This window comes from Lissotriton vulgaris, chromosome 8, assembly GCF_964263255.1.
Source record: "Lissotriton vulgaris chromosome 8, aLisVul1.2, whole genome shotgun sequence".
NCBI lineage: Eukaryota > Metazoa > Chordata > Amphibia > Caudata > Salamandridae > Lissotriton > Lissotriton vulgaris.
In genome coordinates, this window is record NC_141696.1 from 1,505,100,795 (window position 1) to 1,505,116,875 (window position 16,081).

The 16,081-nt window shown below is 41.1% G+C and overlaps 1 protein-coding gene across 2 annotated transcripts in view; it reads left to right on the top strand.

Annotated features, from left to right (window-relative positions):
- CFAP91 (cilia and flagella associated protein 91) overlaps positions 1-16,081 on the top strand; it is a 431,267-nt gene that overhangs the window by 18,385 nt on the left and 396,801 nt on the right. For both annotated transcript variants that reach the window (XM_086933540.1, XM_086933541.1), the window contains one exon: positions 15,879-15,955. In XM_086933540.1, the coding sequence (XP_086789666.1) occupies positions 15,879-15,955 (77 nt within the window). Of the gene's footprint in view, positions 1-15,878; positions 15,956-16,081 lie in introns of those variants that run through there.

Consider the following 16,081-nt stretch of genomic DNA (forward strand, 5'->3'; position numbering starts at 1 on the left):
GCATGCTTATCTTATACAAAGAAGTTACAACAAAAGAAACATTAAAAAATATCTTACATACACTTTTACTATACACTACAAAATTAAGTACTGTCTTATTAGGATCGGAAACTTCACATCACTGGATCTTCTACCACCATGGTCGGTGTTCTTATTATCAACTGAGTGTCGCCTATGTGGTCAATCTCAGAAGAATCTATATCACCTTCTTTGTATTTGCCCTGCTCTAATCAATGATCGTAGGAAACTCCTTCGTCAAATATGGATCACATAAGGTTCTTGTACAATTCAAGCAGCAGTCAATTTTCTCCTTTACAATGCTCATCCAAAGGCTATTTTTGGTTTGATCAGATTCCTAAATAAAACAGACAAGTTGCTAAGAACTGCTACCCTATCAGACACTAGTGGAACATAACCTGTACTCCCTATCCTTTTTCTCATATGTGTTTTTATGCTTAAAGCGCTGCTACACGCAAACTAATCCCCATGATCTACACTTCTATTTTTGCATAAATCCATGAAGCACCGACCCACTGGTAATTAAATAAGAATGCTCACCAAATGTCTATATGATCATCAAACACTTATCTCACACAGAGCTAAGCAAAAATCTTGCCTTTGCAGAATATGCTTACTTTATCTATGTATTGACCCTTTAAGCTTCATTGTAATTGGTGCAATAGCAGTGTCTGCAGTTTTAACCAACTATGTATTACTACTAATTCATTTCCAAGATATTAATAGTTTTGTAATTGATTTTATAACCTGTCTAAAGCCACCGCCTAATACTTCCTTTATCGCAAGCAAACATTTTTACATGCACCATAAATTTACAACAATAATTTTTAAATTGCACTGAACTATATTCTTATGGTATGTTCTGGTTTTACACTTAACCGCGTCCTTTTATATGTTTTATCAGTTTTGTAATGGCTTTAATTAGCTGAGCAAAAAACAAATAAACTTGAAACACAACTCTCAGGACCATAGCGTAAAAATACATTATTGCAATGGAGAGACTCAATCTCCTAATGAGATAAAGTCTAACTAGAATGATACAACTAGAAGCTCTGCTACTGCGACACAGAATAGAAGCGGAACTTGATATTCTGAAAAGATTCACTGATTCTCACTACAACGCATTTAGATTAAAAGAGTAATTCCATACAATTTCAAAGAAATAACATCAGGACACAATAATAGACTCAGGAAATTTAGTTAAATAATGTATTAATGTTTGAAAATTGATACGAATAAGCAATTTCTTAAGCATCTCAGTCAAGAATATTAAAGCATGTAGTACTAGACTACACATTTAGTCAAAAGTTCAAATCCAAGGACGATGGTTTAAACCAGCATCAGATATGAGGTTACAGACCTCTACCATCATTAAAGGCAGAAGAATAGTGCAATCTTTTTAACAACATCTAAAAATGTAAAGTAAAGAGGTAAGAGAATCAAATTTAAATTTGTCTAAGAGTGAGTCCATGAGCATAGGGAAAAAGTAAATATGAAGCAAAAATCAATTTGTTCGCCAAAGAAGGATTCCAGGTCAACTGCATAAATGCAGCAGTATGAACAAAAAGGCATTCAAGATAGGGAAAATGAGGGTTTTGCAATAAAAGGACAAAATCCAAAGTGTGTCCCATAGGAAAGAAAATGGCATTGCATACTCAAAGAGGAAAAAAAAGGTATGACATCACCCCTCCTCTGGGGTTTCTTCTTAGATAGTCCTTATGACATCTTCATGACATTGTGTCACTCCACTAGTTAGTCCATCGTATGATTAGTTTACGTATGTAGTCACCAAATACAATTTAGTTACTCCTGCATTCTTTCCCAAGCACTTCAATTGAACGACATAGCTTTGCGGGTCTCACAGGTTTGCCAATGGTAAGAAATATACAATGTAACATTCTGTGGCATCAGGTTGGAGTTGACTTTCCCACTGAGCCATTCCGCATTGAACTTCGAAAGAATGTTCATTGTGTGTTGTTGTTGTTGTAATACTTTGTTCGATAGCAAGATATCATAAAAGTAAGTACATCATAAATTGAATTAAAATACAATTACATCATAAAAAGAATAAAAATTACTAAAGAAATATTCAGATATAAATTTTGTTTAAAAAGGAGTTTTCTAAAAATTCATAGTTAGTAAAAACAACAAGAGCCCAGATGAGTATGTCACAGCAAAAAAGATGCTAGTTAGTAAAGTGCTAAATCGAACAGTTTTACAGATTTTAAACATCTACCTAATACTCAATCGCACCAGCTTGGATCGTATTTGCCATGCACTCCCCAGGAATTTTGCAACCCCAGCAATTATCATCATGGAGGTAGTGTTCGTTGTCAGGATGCGGAGGGCCACTGAGCACTGCCTTGTCCCCAATTCTCTACAAACTGGGCTTAGCCATCTTTTCCTTGCCCCCTTGTATGCCCTACAGCCAAACAAGAAGTGACCAAGCGTTTCAGTGGGATTAGGGCACCCCGGACATGCTGCTTGATGATGTTTAAAGTTTTTCCACCTGCTGGTGAAAATATTCAGGGGTAAGGTGCCATGCCTCATTTTAAGGAACAAAGATCTGTCTCTTGGTCAGGTGATAAAATCAAGGAATGGCTCTAGCCTTGGCATTGGCTTGTGTGACAGAAATTGGTCGGTTATAGCGCCCCACTTTGGGTTTAGCGAGTCCCTTTCTTGGATCCTCTCCCAATACAGTTTTTTAACAGTGTCTTTCGGCGGGGGCTGCTGTGATAGCCATTCTTCTTTAAGTCCCAAGTTAATCACCAGGTCCCTTAAGTTTTTCAGCCAAGGAATCACCCCAAAGCCATTCAACTCAATAAGTTTGTCCAGGACTGCAGCGTAGTGGCTAAGATTTGGCGTCCTTCTAAGGCGAACCCAAAATAATAAAGGTCGGAGGCCGACAATGTCTTTGATTGAACGGCGTCCCAAGTCATGGAGTAACGGTTTGATAGGAGTGGAGACCGGGAGACCCACTAGCTCTCTCATAAATTTTTGCTCAGCTGTGGCTAAATCAGTAACTCTTTCAGACCCCCAGAGTTCGGAGCCATAGGTTGCCGCAGACAGTGCCTTGCCCTCATACACTGCTAGGACAGGGCTAATGGGTTTGCTGGATGTCAGACGATGATCTCTGGCAATTGCTCCTGTCACCCTCTTAAAATTAAGCAACATCTTAGCAATATGAGGGTCCCACTTCATTTTGCAATTTATTCTGACCCCAAGGTAATCAAATGCATCAACCTCCTCCAATAAAGTGTATGTATAATGAAGCATGCACAGAACAAATAAAGCAACATTTGTAAAAATTTCAGTGAATTATTATGCTTGCTAAGGGAAAATTGCAGCTCAAGAAAGAACACGTTTAAAGCTTAAAATGCATACATCAGCTCTAAATGAATTAAACCTAATTGGAATCAAATATAATGCATCAAATCATCACTTCATAATAAAAGAATAATAATAAATGTTTCACTAATTTATTATTATCCAAAATTGATTAACATTAGCTATGGCCTACTGCCTCAAAATTTCAACATCAATACATGTAAACTATTCTTTAAAAACATTTTACTAAACTGGTTTCCTAATTTTTAAAATCATTAGGGTCTTTCTTTCACATCTGTACGTTTCAGCTTCCTAACTAAATTTATCGCATAATTGCACCACAATCTATCAATAAATAATTTGCAAAGACAGGCAATAGAACTGTTAGGCTCATTTATTAGATTCATTAGTTTTCATCAGTACATGGATGTGGAGAAGTGTGGCTCACTGGTTAGAGGAGGCAGACCTGGAAGCAGAGGTCAGCCCGGGACCAGGGTTCAATTCCCGGCTCGGCGGGGTCTTGAGTCCTAAAAAAATGTCCATGGACTCAACAACAGCCCTGATCTTTGGACTGGGTAAGAGTGGTCTGCTTAATTCAGACACTCTGTTCATCACCACCCCCTTTTCTGAATCGTGTTTGGCCACTATAGGTGTGGTAGGGTATACTCAGACATGAGTCCCTTTCTCACTTCAACATCAGGATTTAAGCAAGCCGGGCCGAAGAAGGCTGAAATGCCAGAAACCGGTCCCTGGTAGCTTGTCTCCTTTCTGGTGAAGAATTGGCTTGGTAGTTTAGTCTGCCCTGTTCCCATGATGCACTGGGCCAGGGACAGACTGATTTGCATATAGCCAGGTTCTGAGCTGGGATGGTGCAGTGAGATAAATAACGGTGATGGATCAAGCCCTGATCTTTGGACTGGGTAAGAGTGGTCTGCTTAATTCAGACACTCTGTTCATCACCACCCCCTTTTCTGAATCGTGTTTGGCCACTATAGGTGTGGCAGGGTATACTCAGACATGAGTCCCTTTCTCACTGCACCATCAGAATTCAAGCAAGCCGGGCCGAAGAAGGCTGAAATGCCAGAAACCGGTCCCTGGTAGCTTGTCTCCTTTCTGGTGAAGAATTGGCTTGGTAGTTTAGTCTGCCCTGTTCCCATGATGCACTGGGCCAGGGACAGACTGATTTACATATAGCCAGGTTCTGAGCTGGGATGGTGCAGTGAGATAAATAACGGTGATGGATCAAGCCCTGATCTTTGGACTGGGTAAGAGTGGTCTGCTTAATTCAGACACTCTGTTCATCACCACCCCCTTTTCTGAATCAAGGACTCAACAATTCTCGCTCCGGTGCCTACTCGATTCACGGGTTCACACTCTGCGACTCTAGGCAATAGCTTGCTTAATCTCCACAACGGCCCCTCGCGGTGGGATGCCTGGCTTTCACCTTGCGGATACCCTGCCGGGGTATCTCACAGGGGAATACCAGGACGGGTTCCCTAAGCAAGCGCCTTGATGCCTTCGGGTGATACGTGCGCTATATATATCGCAATACATTTACATTTACATTAAAACATAATTTCATGAGTAATCTTATGAAAATCTATTAATAAGTATTCTAACTATTTAGCAATGTTGGCTCAAGGATGTGCTTGACTGGACACTAGCCGAAGAGAGACATATGAAACTTACAGGTAAGGACAAAAAACTACAATCAAATCTGATGGAATGGCGAGAACTGAGGAATTCAGGGTTAACGGAAGGGGACAAATCCGCTCACAACACTCCAGAGAGTGGGTGAGTGGGTCGGTTGAGGAAGACCAACTGGATAATGGAGGTCAGGACAATTAATGCTATAAGTGTACAGCCTATATGTATTTGGATTATCCCATGCCCCGTTCCTTACTATATAATATACAAGGATGATTATGTACCCCTATTGTGATTGTTTATCTCCAATGCTGCAACCTGTGCCAAGTATCAACAACAAAAAAGAAGGTATGACCCTATATGCTGTATCGTTGAAGATATGTTTTTATTATTGTAAAATGAAAAATAAAGTTTGAAAAAAACTATTTAGCAATGTATTTTCTCAGTTTCTAACTCTTTCAAGCATGGTTTTACAGTGCTAATATTTCATTTGTTTCTATTATTGTATCACTTGGTTAATTTTGTGCAATGTACACATTGAGGTATTTGTTTTAAATCAGTAAAGTGTCATGTAATGTGGTTTTGAAATATTTCGCTTCCTAAAGACCCCTTTGATGGCGAATCAAGCCCTCATAATATCTACTCATCAGATCTCATCATAAATTATAATTTATTGTCTTTAACCTCTTTCTTCGACTCTCTTCTAAGATTTGTATTTTGTCATAGTACTTATATTGTTCATCTTCATTTCCAGATCAGTTCTATTTCTTTTCACTACTTGTTTGTCTTTTTGGTATTTGCAAAATTTGATAGATAATATCATCAACATATGCACAAAGAGATCGCCACTAAAGGTGGAAATTACCAATCCTTTCCCTATGTTACCTATCTAGCCGCTAACAGTTGACAATCCCTTGCCTATTATTTCTCATGCACCATTAGCTTTAAAATCTCTTAAGCCCTCATTTAAGTCACTAATATTTTTAATGTAACTCTCTAAGTCTCTGCTCCTATCTGGTATGTAGGTGGAACAATGTCGAACCTATAATAATTAACAGACTCCACCCTCCTTTGCGAGAAGGATATGCAGTGCACGCCTATTGAAATGATTTCTAGATCTATAACAGAAAATCCACCATCTGTACTAGTGGCTAATTAGAAACGATAGTAGAAAGTTCTCCAGTATTACATCTTTCATAGATTCACATGCTTGTATCTTCCCCGTCGTCATGGTGGGAGTCTCACGGTAACAGAACGACCAAGCAGTATCATAGAGAAGAAAAACTGCATAGAAAATCCCCATAGGGACTGTAGTATTTGGTAACCAGACCATTTCCTTATTTGGTCCAAAAGTCAGCCAATCAGCATTGCTGCCCTGCCCTCACACTCCCCAACAGAAGCTTCCTGCCTCAGATTTCCAAACGCCTTTGTGTGAGAAAGGAGTCTCCCTGAGCTCTGCTCAGTTTACTGTTCCTGAGTGAACTATTGACCTTTTGGTTCTAATATCCTGTCTACTGGATTAAGGTATTGTGTGTACCTATTTTCTTCATTATGGCTGAAAGCTCTAAAAAGAGGCTGTTCAGGCCTTGCAGATCCTGTGGGAAAGCCAGGCTTTACTCAGAAGATCCACACAAGGACTGCCTATACTGTCTTCATCCGAAACATGTTGCTAAGGATTGTAGATACTGTAGAACCTTCTCTGTCAAAACTCTTAGAGACAGAGAGGCTCGCTTGCTGTTATGGCTTCAGAAGAAGAAGGCCACATCAGACTCAGATTCTGGGGAGGAATCTTCTCAAATGACACCTAAGAAGAGAAAGGCCTCTGTTTCTGAGGAGAAAGTGGAGCCTAAAAAGAGTAAATCTAAAGAGAAAGCAACGTCCTTTCTTCCTATTACTCCTCTGAAGAAGCAGTCAAGTCTAAAAGGGTCAGGGTCCGCTCCGTTGACCAGTTCCCTAGCTTCTGCTTCAAAATCTGTGGTGAAGACTTCAGCTCCGTCGACTACTTCACCGTCGACGACGACTACGTCGACGGCTTCGTCGACGATAGGATCTAAGGCTGCGTCGACAACAACGTCGACGAGTAAAATTACACTGTCGACGAAGAGATCGTCGACGACGACGACATCGTCGCCGAAAGGTTCGACGACGAGGATGTCGACGGGGGCCTCGTCGACGGTGGTCCCGTCGACGACGGCTCCGTCGACGGTGACCGCGTCGTCACCGTCGACGAAAATAATTCTGTCAACGGCGAAAGCCTTCAAATCGCCACAGTCGAAGACCATGATCTCTATCCGGTCTTTTCAGTCGACCAGGGGTTCGGCGACTATCAGCAAATCTGCGGAATTCACGTCATGGACGCAGATTTCACCTCTACCACCATCTTCATTGTTGAAACAGGACTCAGATGGAGAGGAGTCCTCAGGTGCCGCCTACAGTCCGTCACAGCTTCAGATAAAGAGCCAGGACATCGACGAAGAGGAAGTATTTTCCTTCAAGGACAGAACTCAATCTTCTAGATACGAGTCTTTCCAAGAAACTGGTGATTATAATGAGGAGGAGGAACAACAAGAGGAATCACAAGAGGAAGAGCGACAGGAGACGGTTTCCATACCTGTGTCTCTTGTATCTGACCTCAGGTTCATGATAAACGACTACTACCGTCGTTTTCCGAAGGCAAACGCCCCTCAATCATCTACGCTGGTGGCTTCTTCACAGCCTCCAAAGACAAACTCTACCTCTCAAGAACAAGTGGTGAGATCACCGCCAGTAATTACAATAAGAGATGACCTAACAGAATCCGACAAGGATGAACAACCTGAAGAAGGAGAAATTGTTCATGATGCTTCGGGGCAGGAATGGAATGAATACATTTTGCCATCGGCCCCGTCACCTAACCCAATACCATCTACCTCCCCTCCTCAAGACATTGGAGGGTTCCATGACATCATGGAGAAGACGGCTAAGAGGTTCAATTTAGATGTGGAAGTTCAAGAGACGGAATGTTTCTTGTATGATTTCAAGGACAATGCCAAAAAATCGGTTTGTTCAATACCTATTATCCCTCACGTCTGGGAAGAGGGCCTGAAAATTTTAAAGACACCGGCTTCCATAGCGGTTTCTGTTCCAAGGATTGAAAAGAAGTACAGAGCGCCAGAGTCTGCTGCAGCCTGTCTTATAGGACACCCCAGACCGGAGTCAGTTGTGACGCAGGCGGCGCAGAGAAATTCAAAAAACCCGGTGGCTACTTCCTTGGTGCCACCAGACAAGGAAGGACGGAGAATGGATGGTGCCGGAAAGAGATTTGCGGTCATGGCAGCCTCTACTATTAAGGCAGCCAAAGCTATGGCTCTTATTAGCCGTTCAACAGGCAAATGTGGTCAGATCTTGCACCCATACTATCTGCGCTACCGGAAGATAGGAAGGAGGAAGCGGCGGCTATACTTAAAGACGGAGCAAGGTCTGCTGCAGAATCAATTGACATCGCCATGGATGTTTCATCTATGGCCTTCAGACAGATGGCTGGGGCAGTTTCGCTTCGCAGGCAAGGCTGGCTTAAAGCAACATCGTTTCGTCCGGAGGTGCAGGCAAAAATTGTGGATATGCCCTTTGATGGCGAAAATTTATTTGGGAAACATATAGACGAAGCGCTGCAAGGCATCAAATCTGACACGGATACTGCTAGAGCGCTGGGGTCCCTTCAACAAGGACGGTTCCAGTCCTTTCGTAAAAGGGGTGCAAGAGGTCAATTCAATCAAAGATCCTCTTATCAGACCAATAGATATCAGCCTTATAACCAACAGGGATATCGACAATACAATGCCAACACCCAGTACAGGCCCTCCAACTCCTCTTACCAGCAGCAGTCTAGGGGCAAACCAAACACCAGAGGGAAAAATCAACAGTCTAACAGACGTCAATGATTTCAGACCGGCGCTCCCCACACAGCAGATCCCGGAAAACGACCACTATCTGTCTCAATACTTCAACAACTGGATGTCCATAACATCGGACAAATGGGTTCTAGATGTCATAAGCAGGGGTCATACTCTGGAATTTGTAGAAATGCCACCAGATCATCCCCCGGTACTCAGGCTCAACCAACATCGTCAGGAAATGCAGAAGGAAGTCCACTCGCTTCTGCAAAAGGGAGCCATAGAAGAAGTGCCGCAACATCTCAGAGGGAAAGGCTTCTATTCGCATTTCTTCCTCATCAAAAAGAAACAAACCCTGAAATGGAGACAGGTATTGGATTTGAGGGATCTGAATCAATACATAAAGAAGATTCCCTTCAGAATGCTCTCATTACAAGAGATCCTACAAATGATAAAGAAAAAAGACTACATGGCGTCTTTGGATCTCATGGATGCGTACTTCCATATTCCCATTCATCGGAAGCACAGGAAATATTTAAGATTCATCGTGGAGAGTCGCCACTTTCAATTCAAAGTCCTTCCATTCGGCCTCAAATCGGCCCCGAGAGTGTTCACCAAATGCATGGCCCCGGTGGCGGCCCATTTAAGATTGCAAGGGCATTACATTTATCCATATCTGGACGACTGGCTGGTGACAGGTCCATCATTCAGAGAAGCAACAAGATCTCTTCAGTGCTGCATTCGGCTATTTCAACGCTTGGGACTAAGGACCAACTTGGAGAAATCCTCGCTGACTCCGGCCCAGGGCATCCAATTCTTAGGGGCATGGATATGCACCAAGGCAGTGAAGGCCTATCCTTCCAAAGACCGAATGAGAAAGATAATGGGTCTAGCGGCGTCACTTCAGACAAAAAGGTCCACTTCTGTGAGAATGTACAAGTCCATGTTGGGGATGATATCATCCTGCATCCCGCTGGTACCAAACTGCCGTCTTCGAATGAGGCCTTTGCAGGAACAACTGGACGAGCAGTGGGTTCAGTCAAAAGGAACCTTCGAGGATCGAATTACCATCACAAGCCGTATGAAGGTGGCCATGTCATCGAGGAAGGTTCAGAAGAACTTGGATCAGGGCTTGAACTTTGTTCCTCAAGATCACGATTAGGTGATGACAACGGACGCCTCGTTAACAGGATGGGGTGCGCATCTTCAAGAGCTGGAGATTCAGGGCCTTTGGTCAGACTGGGAAGCACAGCTTCACATAAACATGTTAGAGCTCAAAGCGGTGTTTCTGGGGCTTCAAGCCTTCCTTCCCAGGATACGACACTCGTCGGTACTTATTCAAACGGACAGCACCACGACTATGTTTTACCTGCTAAAACAGGGTGGAACAAGATCCAAACAGCTGTCGACGTTGGCGCAAAGAATCTGGAAATGGCGGATAAACCACGGCATTTCAATTCAGGTACAACATATACAGGGTATCCTCAACATACGGGCAGATGCACTGAGTCGCACATCAAACGTGACGCACGAGTGGGAACTGCACGACACTCAGCTTCACAACCTGTTTCAAAGGTGGGGCACTCCCACATTAGACTTGTTCGCAACCAGAGACAATTCAAAGTGCGTCCAGTTTGCGTCCAGGTACCATCAGCAAGGATCCAAGGGAAATGTATTCCACATGGACTGGACAGGAAGGTTTGCCTACGCGTTCCCTCCGTTTCCATTAATACCGCGAGTACTTCGCAAAATGAGATTAGAACCGTGTCATGTCATACTGATAGCACCAGCCTGGCCGAGGCAGGCATGGTTTTCAGAGCTACTACAGATGTCGAAGGGCAGCAAGATCCAGCTTCCGACATTCCAGAACCTCATCTCCATGAAAGACGGTCAGATTCTGCATCCGGATCTGCAATCGCTAAAATTGTCAGCATGGAACCTCATGAGCAGGAATTCCAAGACTTAAACATTACACAGGAATGCAGGCATATTCTGTCGCAAGCCAGAGCTATGTCAACAAACAAGACATATGCAGAAAAATGGACCCGTTTCTGCCACTGGTGCAACAGTCAAAACTTACATCCGTTTACAGTACACCTCGAAGGTATTCTATCTTACCTGCTGTCGCTATCTAAGGCAGGACTGTCGCATGCCTCGGTGAAGGTACACTTGGCAGCAATATCACGCTTCAGGAGGAAGCCAAATGAACCATCTCTCTGGTCTTCCAGGATAATAAAGGAATTTATCAAAGAGCTTTTTAGAGCTTTTCCACCCGTTCGGCGCCCACCAGTGCCGTGGCACCTCAATACAGTCCTGTCACAACTTATGAGGCCACCTTTCGAGCCTATACACAAAACAGACTTACAGTTCCTATCATGGAAGACAGCCCTACTGCTTGCCCTAACATCAGCAAGGAGGGTTAGCGAAATTCAGGCCTTTTCGGTGGAAGAGCCCTTCTTACAATTTCGCCAGGACAGGGTTATATTAAGGACAAATCCAACTTTTATTCCCAAAGTTCCTACGTCTTTTCACCTCAATGAGCCTATTATTTTGCCTACTTTTTTCAGCAATCCCTCATCGGAAGCAGAAAGAGCATTGCACTCTTTAGACATCTCTAGATGCCTGAAGTTCTACATTGAACGGACAAAGACATTCCGCAAATCCAAACAATTATTTATTGCATTTGAAGGCCAAAGTAGAGGCCTTCCTCTGTCAAGACTGAGTATTGCCAGATGGATATCGTCAGCTATCCTGAAATGTCATGAAAAAGCGGGAAAGCCGCTCTGTTCTAGAGTGAATGCACATTCCACAAGGAAGATGGCGACTTCAATGGCCTTGTTCGCAGGAGTGTCGCTGCCTGACATCTGCAGAGCAGCAACGTGGAAGAGCGTGCATTCATTTACAAGACACTACTGTCTAGACACTGCGTGGAAAGAGGACACGGCAGTGGGACAAGCTGTTCTGAAACGCCTATTTCAGTAAGGTATGATTTGATTGTATTATTATCTTTCTATGCAGTACTTTGATTTATGTTTGAACATATATATATATATATATATATCTGCATATATGGTATTATATTGATATGTATTGTTATATCATTGCGTTGCTGCAGAGCTTCCTTCTGGGTTCTGTCCTGGAAACGCTGCAAATTTTGTGAGCACTGCTTACTACTCTGATACAAGCATGTGAATCTATGAAAGATGTAATACTGGAGAAGGAATTAGTTACTTACCTGTACACTATAGTTCTCCAGTATTATCTTTCATAGATTCACATGCGCCCGCCCGCCTCCCCGTTTCTCAGGCAGAACCTGTTTCTCGGTATTTATCCATGTCTCTCACTCGGGGACGGAAATCTGAGGCAGGAAGCTTCTGCTGGGGAGTGTGAGGGCAGGGCAGCAATTCTGATTGGCTGACATTTGGACCAAATTAGGAAATGGTCTGGTTACCAAATACTACAGTCCCTATGGGGATTTTCTATGCAGTTTTTCTTCTCTATGATACTGCTTGGTCATTCTGTTACCGTGAGACTCCCACCATGACGACGGGGAAGATACAAGCATGTGAATCTATGAAAGATAATACTGGAGAACTATAGTGTACAGGTAAGTAACTAATTCCTTGCCTAACTTTATTTCAGGTTAATGCTACTCCTGCTGAAGGTATTAAAACTAAACAAATATCACCTACTATTTTGCTTGCACTAGCACCTCTCTTCATTCCCCTGTTCTCAAATTGGTTTTCTCTTTCCAAATCTTTTACATGGTACATTTTTGGAAAAACTATTCCCATATTACAACTTCCATACCAAGCTCTCTGCAATCTATAAAAGGTATTATTTCCACAAATACACTCCTGGAAAGAAGGGATCAACACCCTCTAAGTATCTTACTAATTTAAAAAATATGTTCACAGTCACTAAAACCTACAAAATTCATGTTAATAATCAATCTTTTTCTATATATACAGTTTACCTTTATGTTGCCAGTCTGAAGCTAACAAAGCCATCTCTTATAATATTTTCTTTTCTTCCTCCAGTAGTTTCCAAGGAGTTAATTTAGGCAGTGCATTAGTATTGATAGTTATATTATCTTGCCTACCTTCAACTAAGTTTATACAATTCTTCTCAGCTCTTTCTAATTTACATGTTAGGTTATTTCTAAGTGCTTAATCCATATCCAAAGTTTCAGTTGGTCTAAATATATAGCCCTTTGGTTTAGCTTTAGAAGCTTCATAATTTGGATTTAAGCGTTTTAACACCAGACATTCAGAAAAGATCCAATCTTCATTAGAGTAATAATACTGTAATTGACACGTATCATTGAATGAGTTAGTTAATACACTGCATGAAATTCTATAAGTTTAGAGGCAAGGTATGATTAGTTACGCCCTCAGCAGCTGATGAAGGTATTTGCATACATACGCTGCAGTTACCAACATTTATGGAATTAACGTATTCACTTAGTAATCTAGTATATAAATTTGCCAACAAACCAGTTTTTGTAATATCATTATATAAAGCTTTAGCATTCAACGTGATAGTATCAGTGTCACTAATTCAAGTTTCAGAAGAAATTGTAAGTTTAGACTCTTTTGCAGGAACATAACATGGCAAATTTAAAATGATACGTGAAGCAAGTAATATCAGAGAAATAATAGAAAAGATTCCAGTATATACATATTTACATCTGAGAGAGTTTCCAGTGTTGGATGCATGGCTTTTCAAAATTCAGACCATTTAACTAGAAACATTTAAAAATACCAACAGTAGTTTAAGCAATTCGGCAAGTTCAGCACAAAAAATATCTATATATTAGTGCTCCCTTCACACCAAATCTGAATCACTCGCAGACGGGTGCTTATGTGTGGCGCTGTGATCCACAAAATATGTTGGCTCTCATTCCAAACGTTTAAGGAAAGTAAGCACTCGCGGGTGGCGTTTCTCAGGATCTTTTATTCAGACCAAACAAACTCGTTTCGGCGAACTGTCTTCTTTGGTGTTACCGACACACCGGAAAGCCACCATTTTCCAACCATTTACGAAAGTGTATCACAATCAATAACAAAAAGGGACTAGATACATTTTGTTACTCTCAGCGCCATTTTGTAGTGTGCAATGTTATAATTCCAACAACATTGTTCACCTACTATAATGTAGAAACATTCAGAGGAAACAATTATTTCATATTGAAATTAAAACAAAGTCAGAACTTCTTACATCCATGCCAGTGTGCTAATATGATACGTTATTCATCAATTTCATTTTGATTATCAGAAGATCACTCAACTCCAATGTTCCGATTCTATTGCTTATTCACGCCGTATATCGGCAGATCAAAATGTACTTTACTTAGATGTTACATTGGTTCTGAATTTCATTTCAATTATTAAGCACACATTCAACATACATAGATGTCTAATATTCGTTCCGCCGTGTATCGGCGAAACCATCATGTGACCTCTGAACTAATTTATATCACGCCGTAGATCGGCTATAGTCTCTATTATTTGTTGTTGATACATAATTCATGATTTAGGCATGCTAAATATCAAATTCCTTTAATTTTCATAACATTTTAAATTCAGTCCAGAGTAAAATCAAATTCATAAGGAACTTCATCACATTAGCTATTCATTCATACATTCAAGGAACATCAAATGCCCAGGTGCGATGCTAATTTCTCTCCACCGTTGAGGCCTTTAGGATACTTAGGGCCAGATGTAGGTAAATACTATTTACGGATTCCTAAATATCAAATTTTACCGATTCGGTATTTAAGAATAGGTAAATAGTATGTAGGTAATTATTCGGTAAATTTTACCGAATCGGTACCATTCGGTATTACCAATTCGGTAAATACCGAATCGGTAATAGGGGGAATATTTTCAAGTGTGGCAGGGTGACACCACGACTTAATGTTGTGGTGTCACTCCACTAGTCAGTCCATCATACTATTAGTAACAGTGACTCAAAAGACAGCTTCATTCAAAAGCAAGGCCTATTGGCATTGCCTATGCTTGTTTACATGTTTGTATTTTACGTTAAACACTATGTAATCCTTTGTCTATCCATTTTGTACCTTTTTTCACCCAACTATCTCTGTATTTAATATGTGTTTTACATACCTTATATTTTCACTTATTCTGAAATCTGCATTGCTGAAGTGAGGACAGAGATTATCTTGTATATGAAGGCACAGTAGGTTGCAGACTGTAGCCAACTGATGTCTCTTACACTCTATCTCCATGACCGTCTGCATGCAACACTGAGCTCCACAGAGATCTGACGCTCCATCATCATCCATTACAGATCTCCAACAGGTTCACACTTTAGCTAATGTCCAGTATTACTACAGTCACAGCTTTCAAACCATAAAAGAACTGATTGAGAAGGTTTGTTCTAGAGATCTAATGATTTTTGTTGCATCAAATTGAGTTCAAGTGCAGGCCTCAGCACATAACGAAGACCTGCATGATTATGGGCAAATAATTTTATCACTTTGTATCTCAAATTCTGAATATGTGCGTTATAAAAAAAAATACTATATAGTGTGCTGTTCCAGTGGCATATTGATCATCATATCCTGGTTTCTGTGCTAATGTTTCCAATGTATCTGATATAGATAATACTGTTCTAAGTACAACATTTTTTATAGATTTTTGATTGACAACACTAAAGATTTATTGACATTAGGTGCGTAGTGGTCCTGTATCAAAAAAGGTTCTCTGCAAGGCCTTCCACTGGAGGCTTGAAGGTAAGTTTGAGGTACTTCTGAAGTCTGAAATAAAACATAAAATAAAAAATACACCACCAAATAATACACCAGCATTCTACTGTCTACCTAACAAGCTCTCATCCCACTTTCAGATGAGCACCCACAAATCATCCTAGTGCCCATTTAAATCTTGTTTTATTAGTTTTTGTGTTATAGTATTAATCTTCTTAAAGTGAATGTCCTGTTATGAAGATTTTCTTGGTCATGAATCTGAGGACTCTAACATTACCTTGCAGATCCTTTACACACCTTGTCAGGTGAAATGGACCACGCTCGGGCCAATGTCCGTGCACAGCTCAGTTATGGCAGTATGGTAAGTCTCCTCTCTCTTATGAAGTACTCTATACACAATGTCTTGTCACCTAGACACACCTTAACGATGTGATAAATTGGTGCATTTTATTTATTTATTGATTTGCTGATTGTACTTCAACATCAG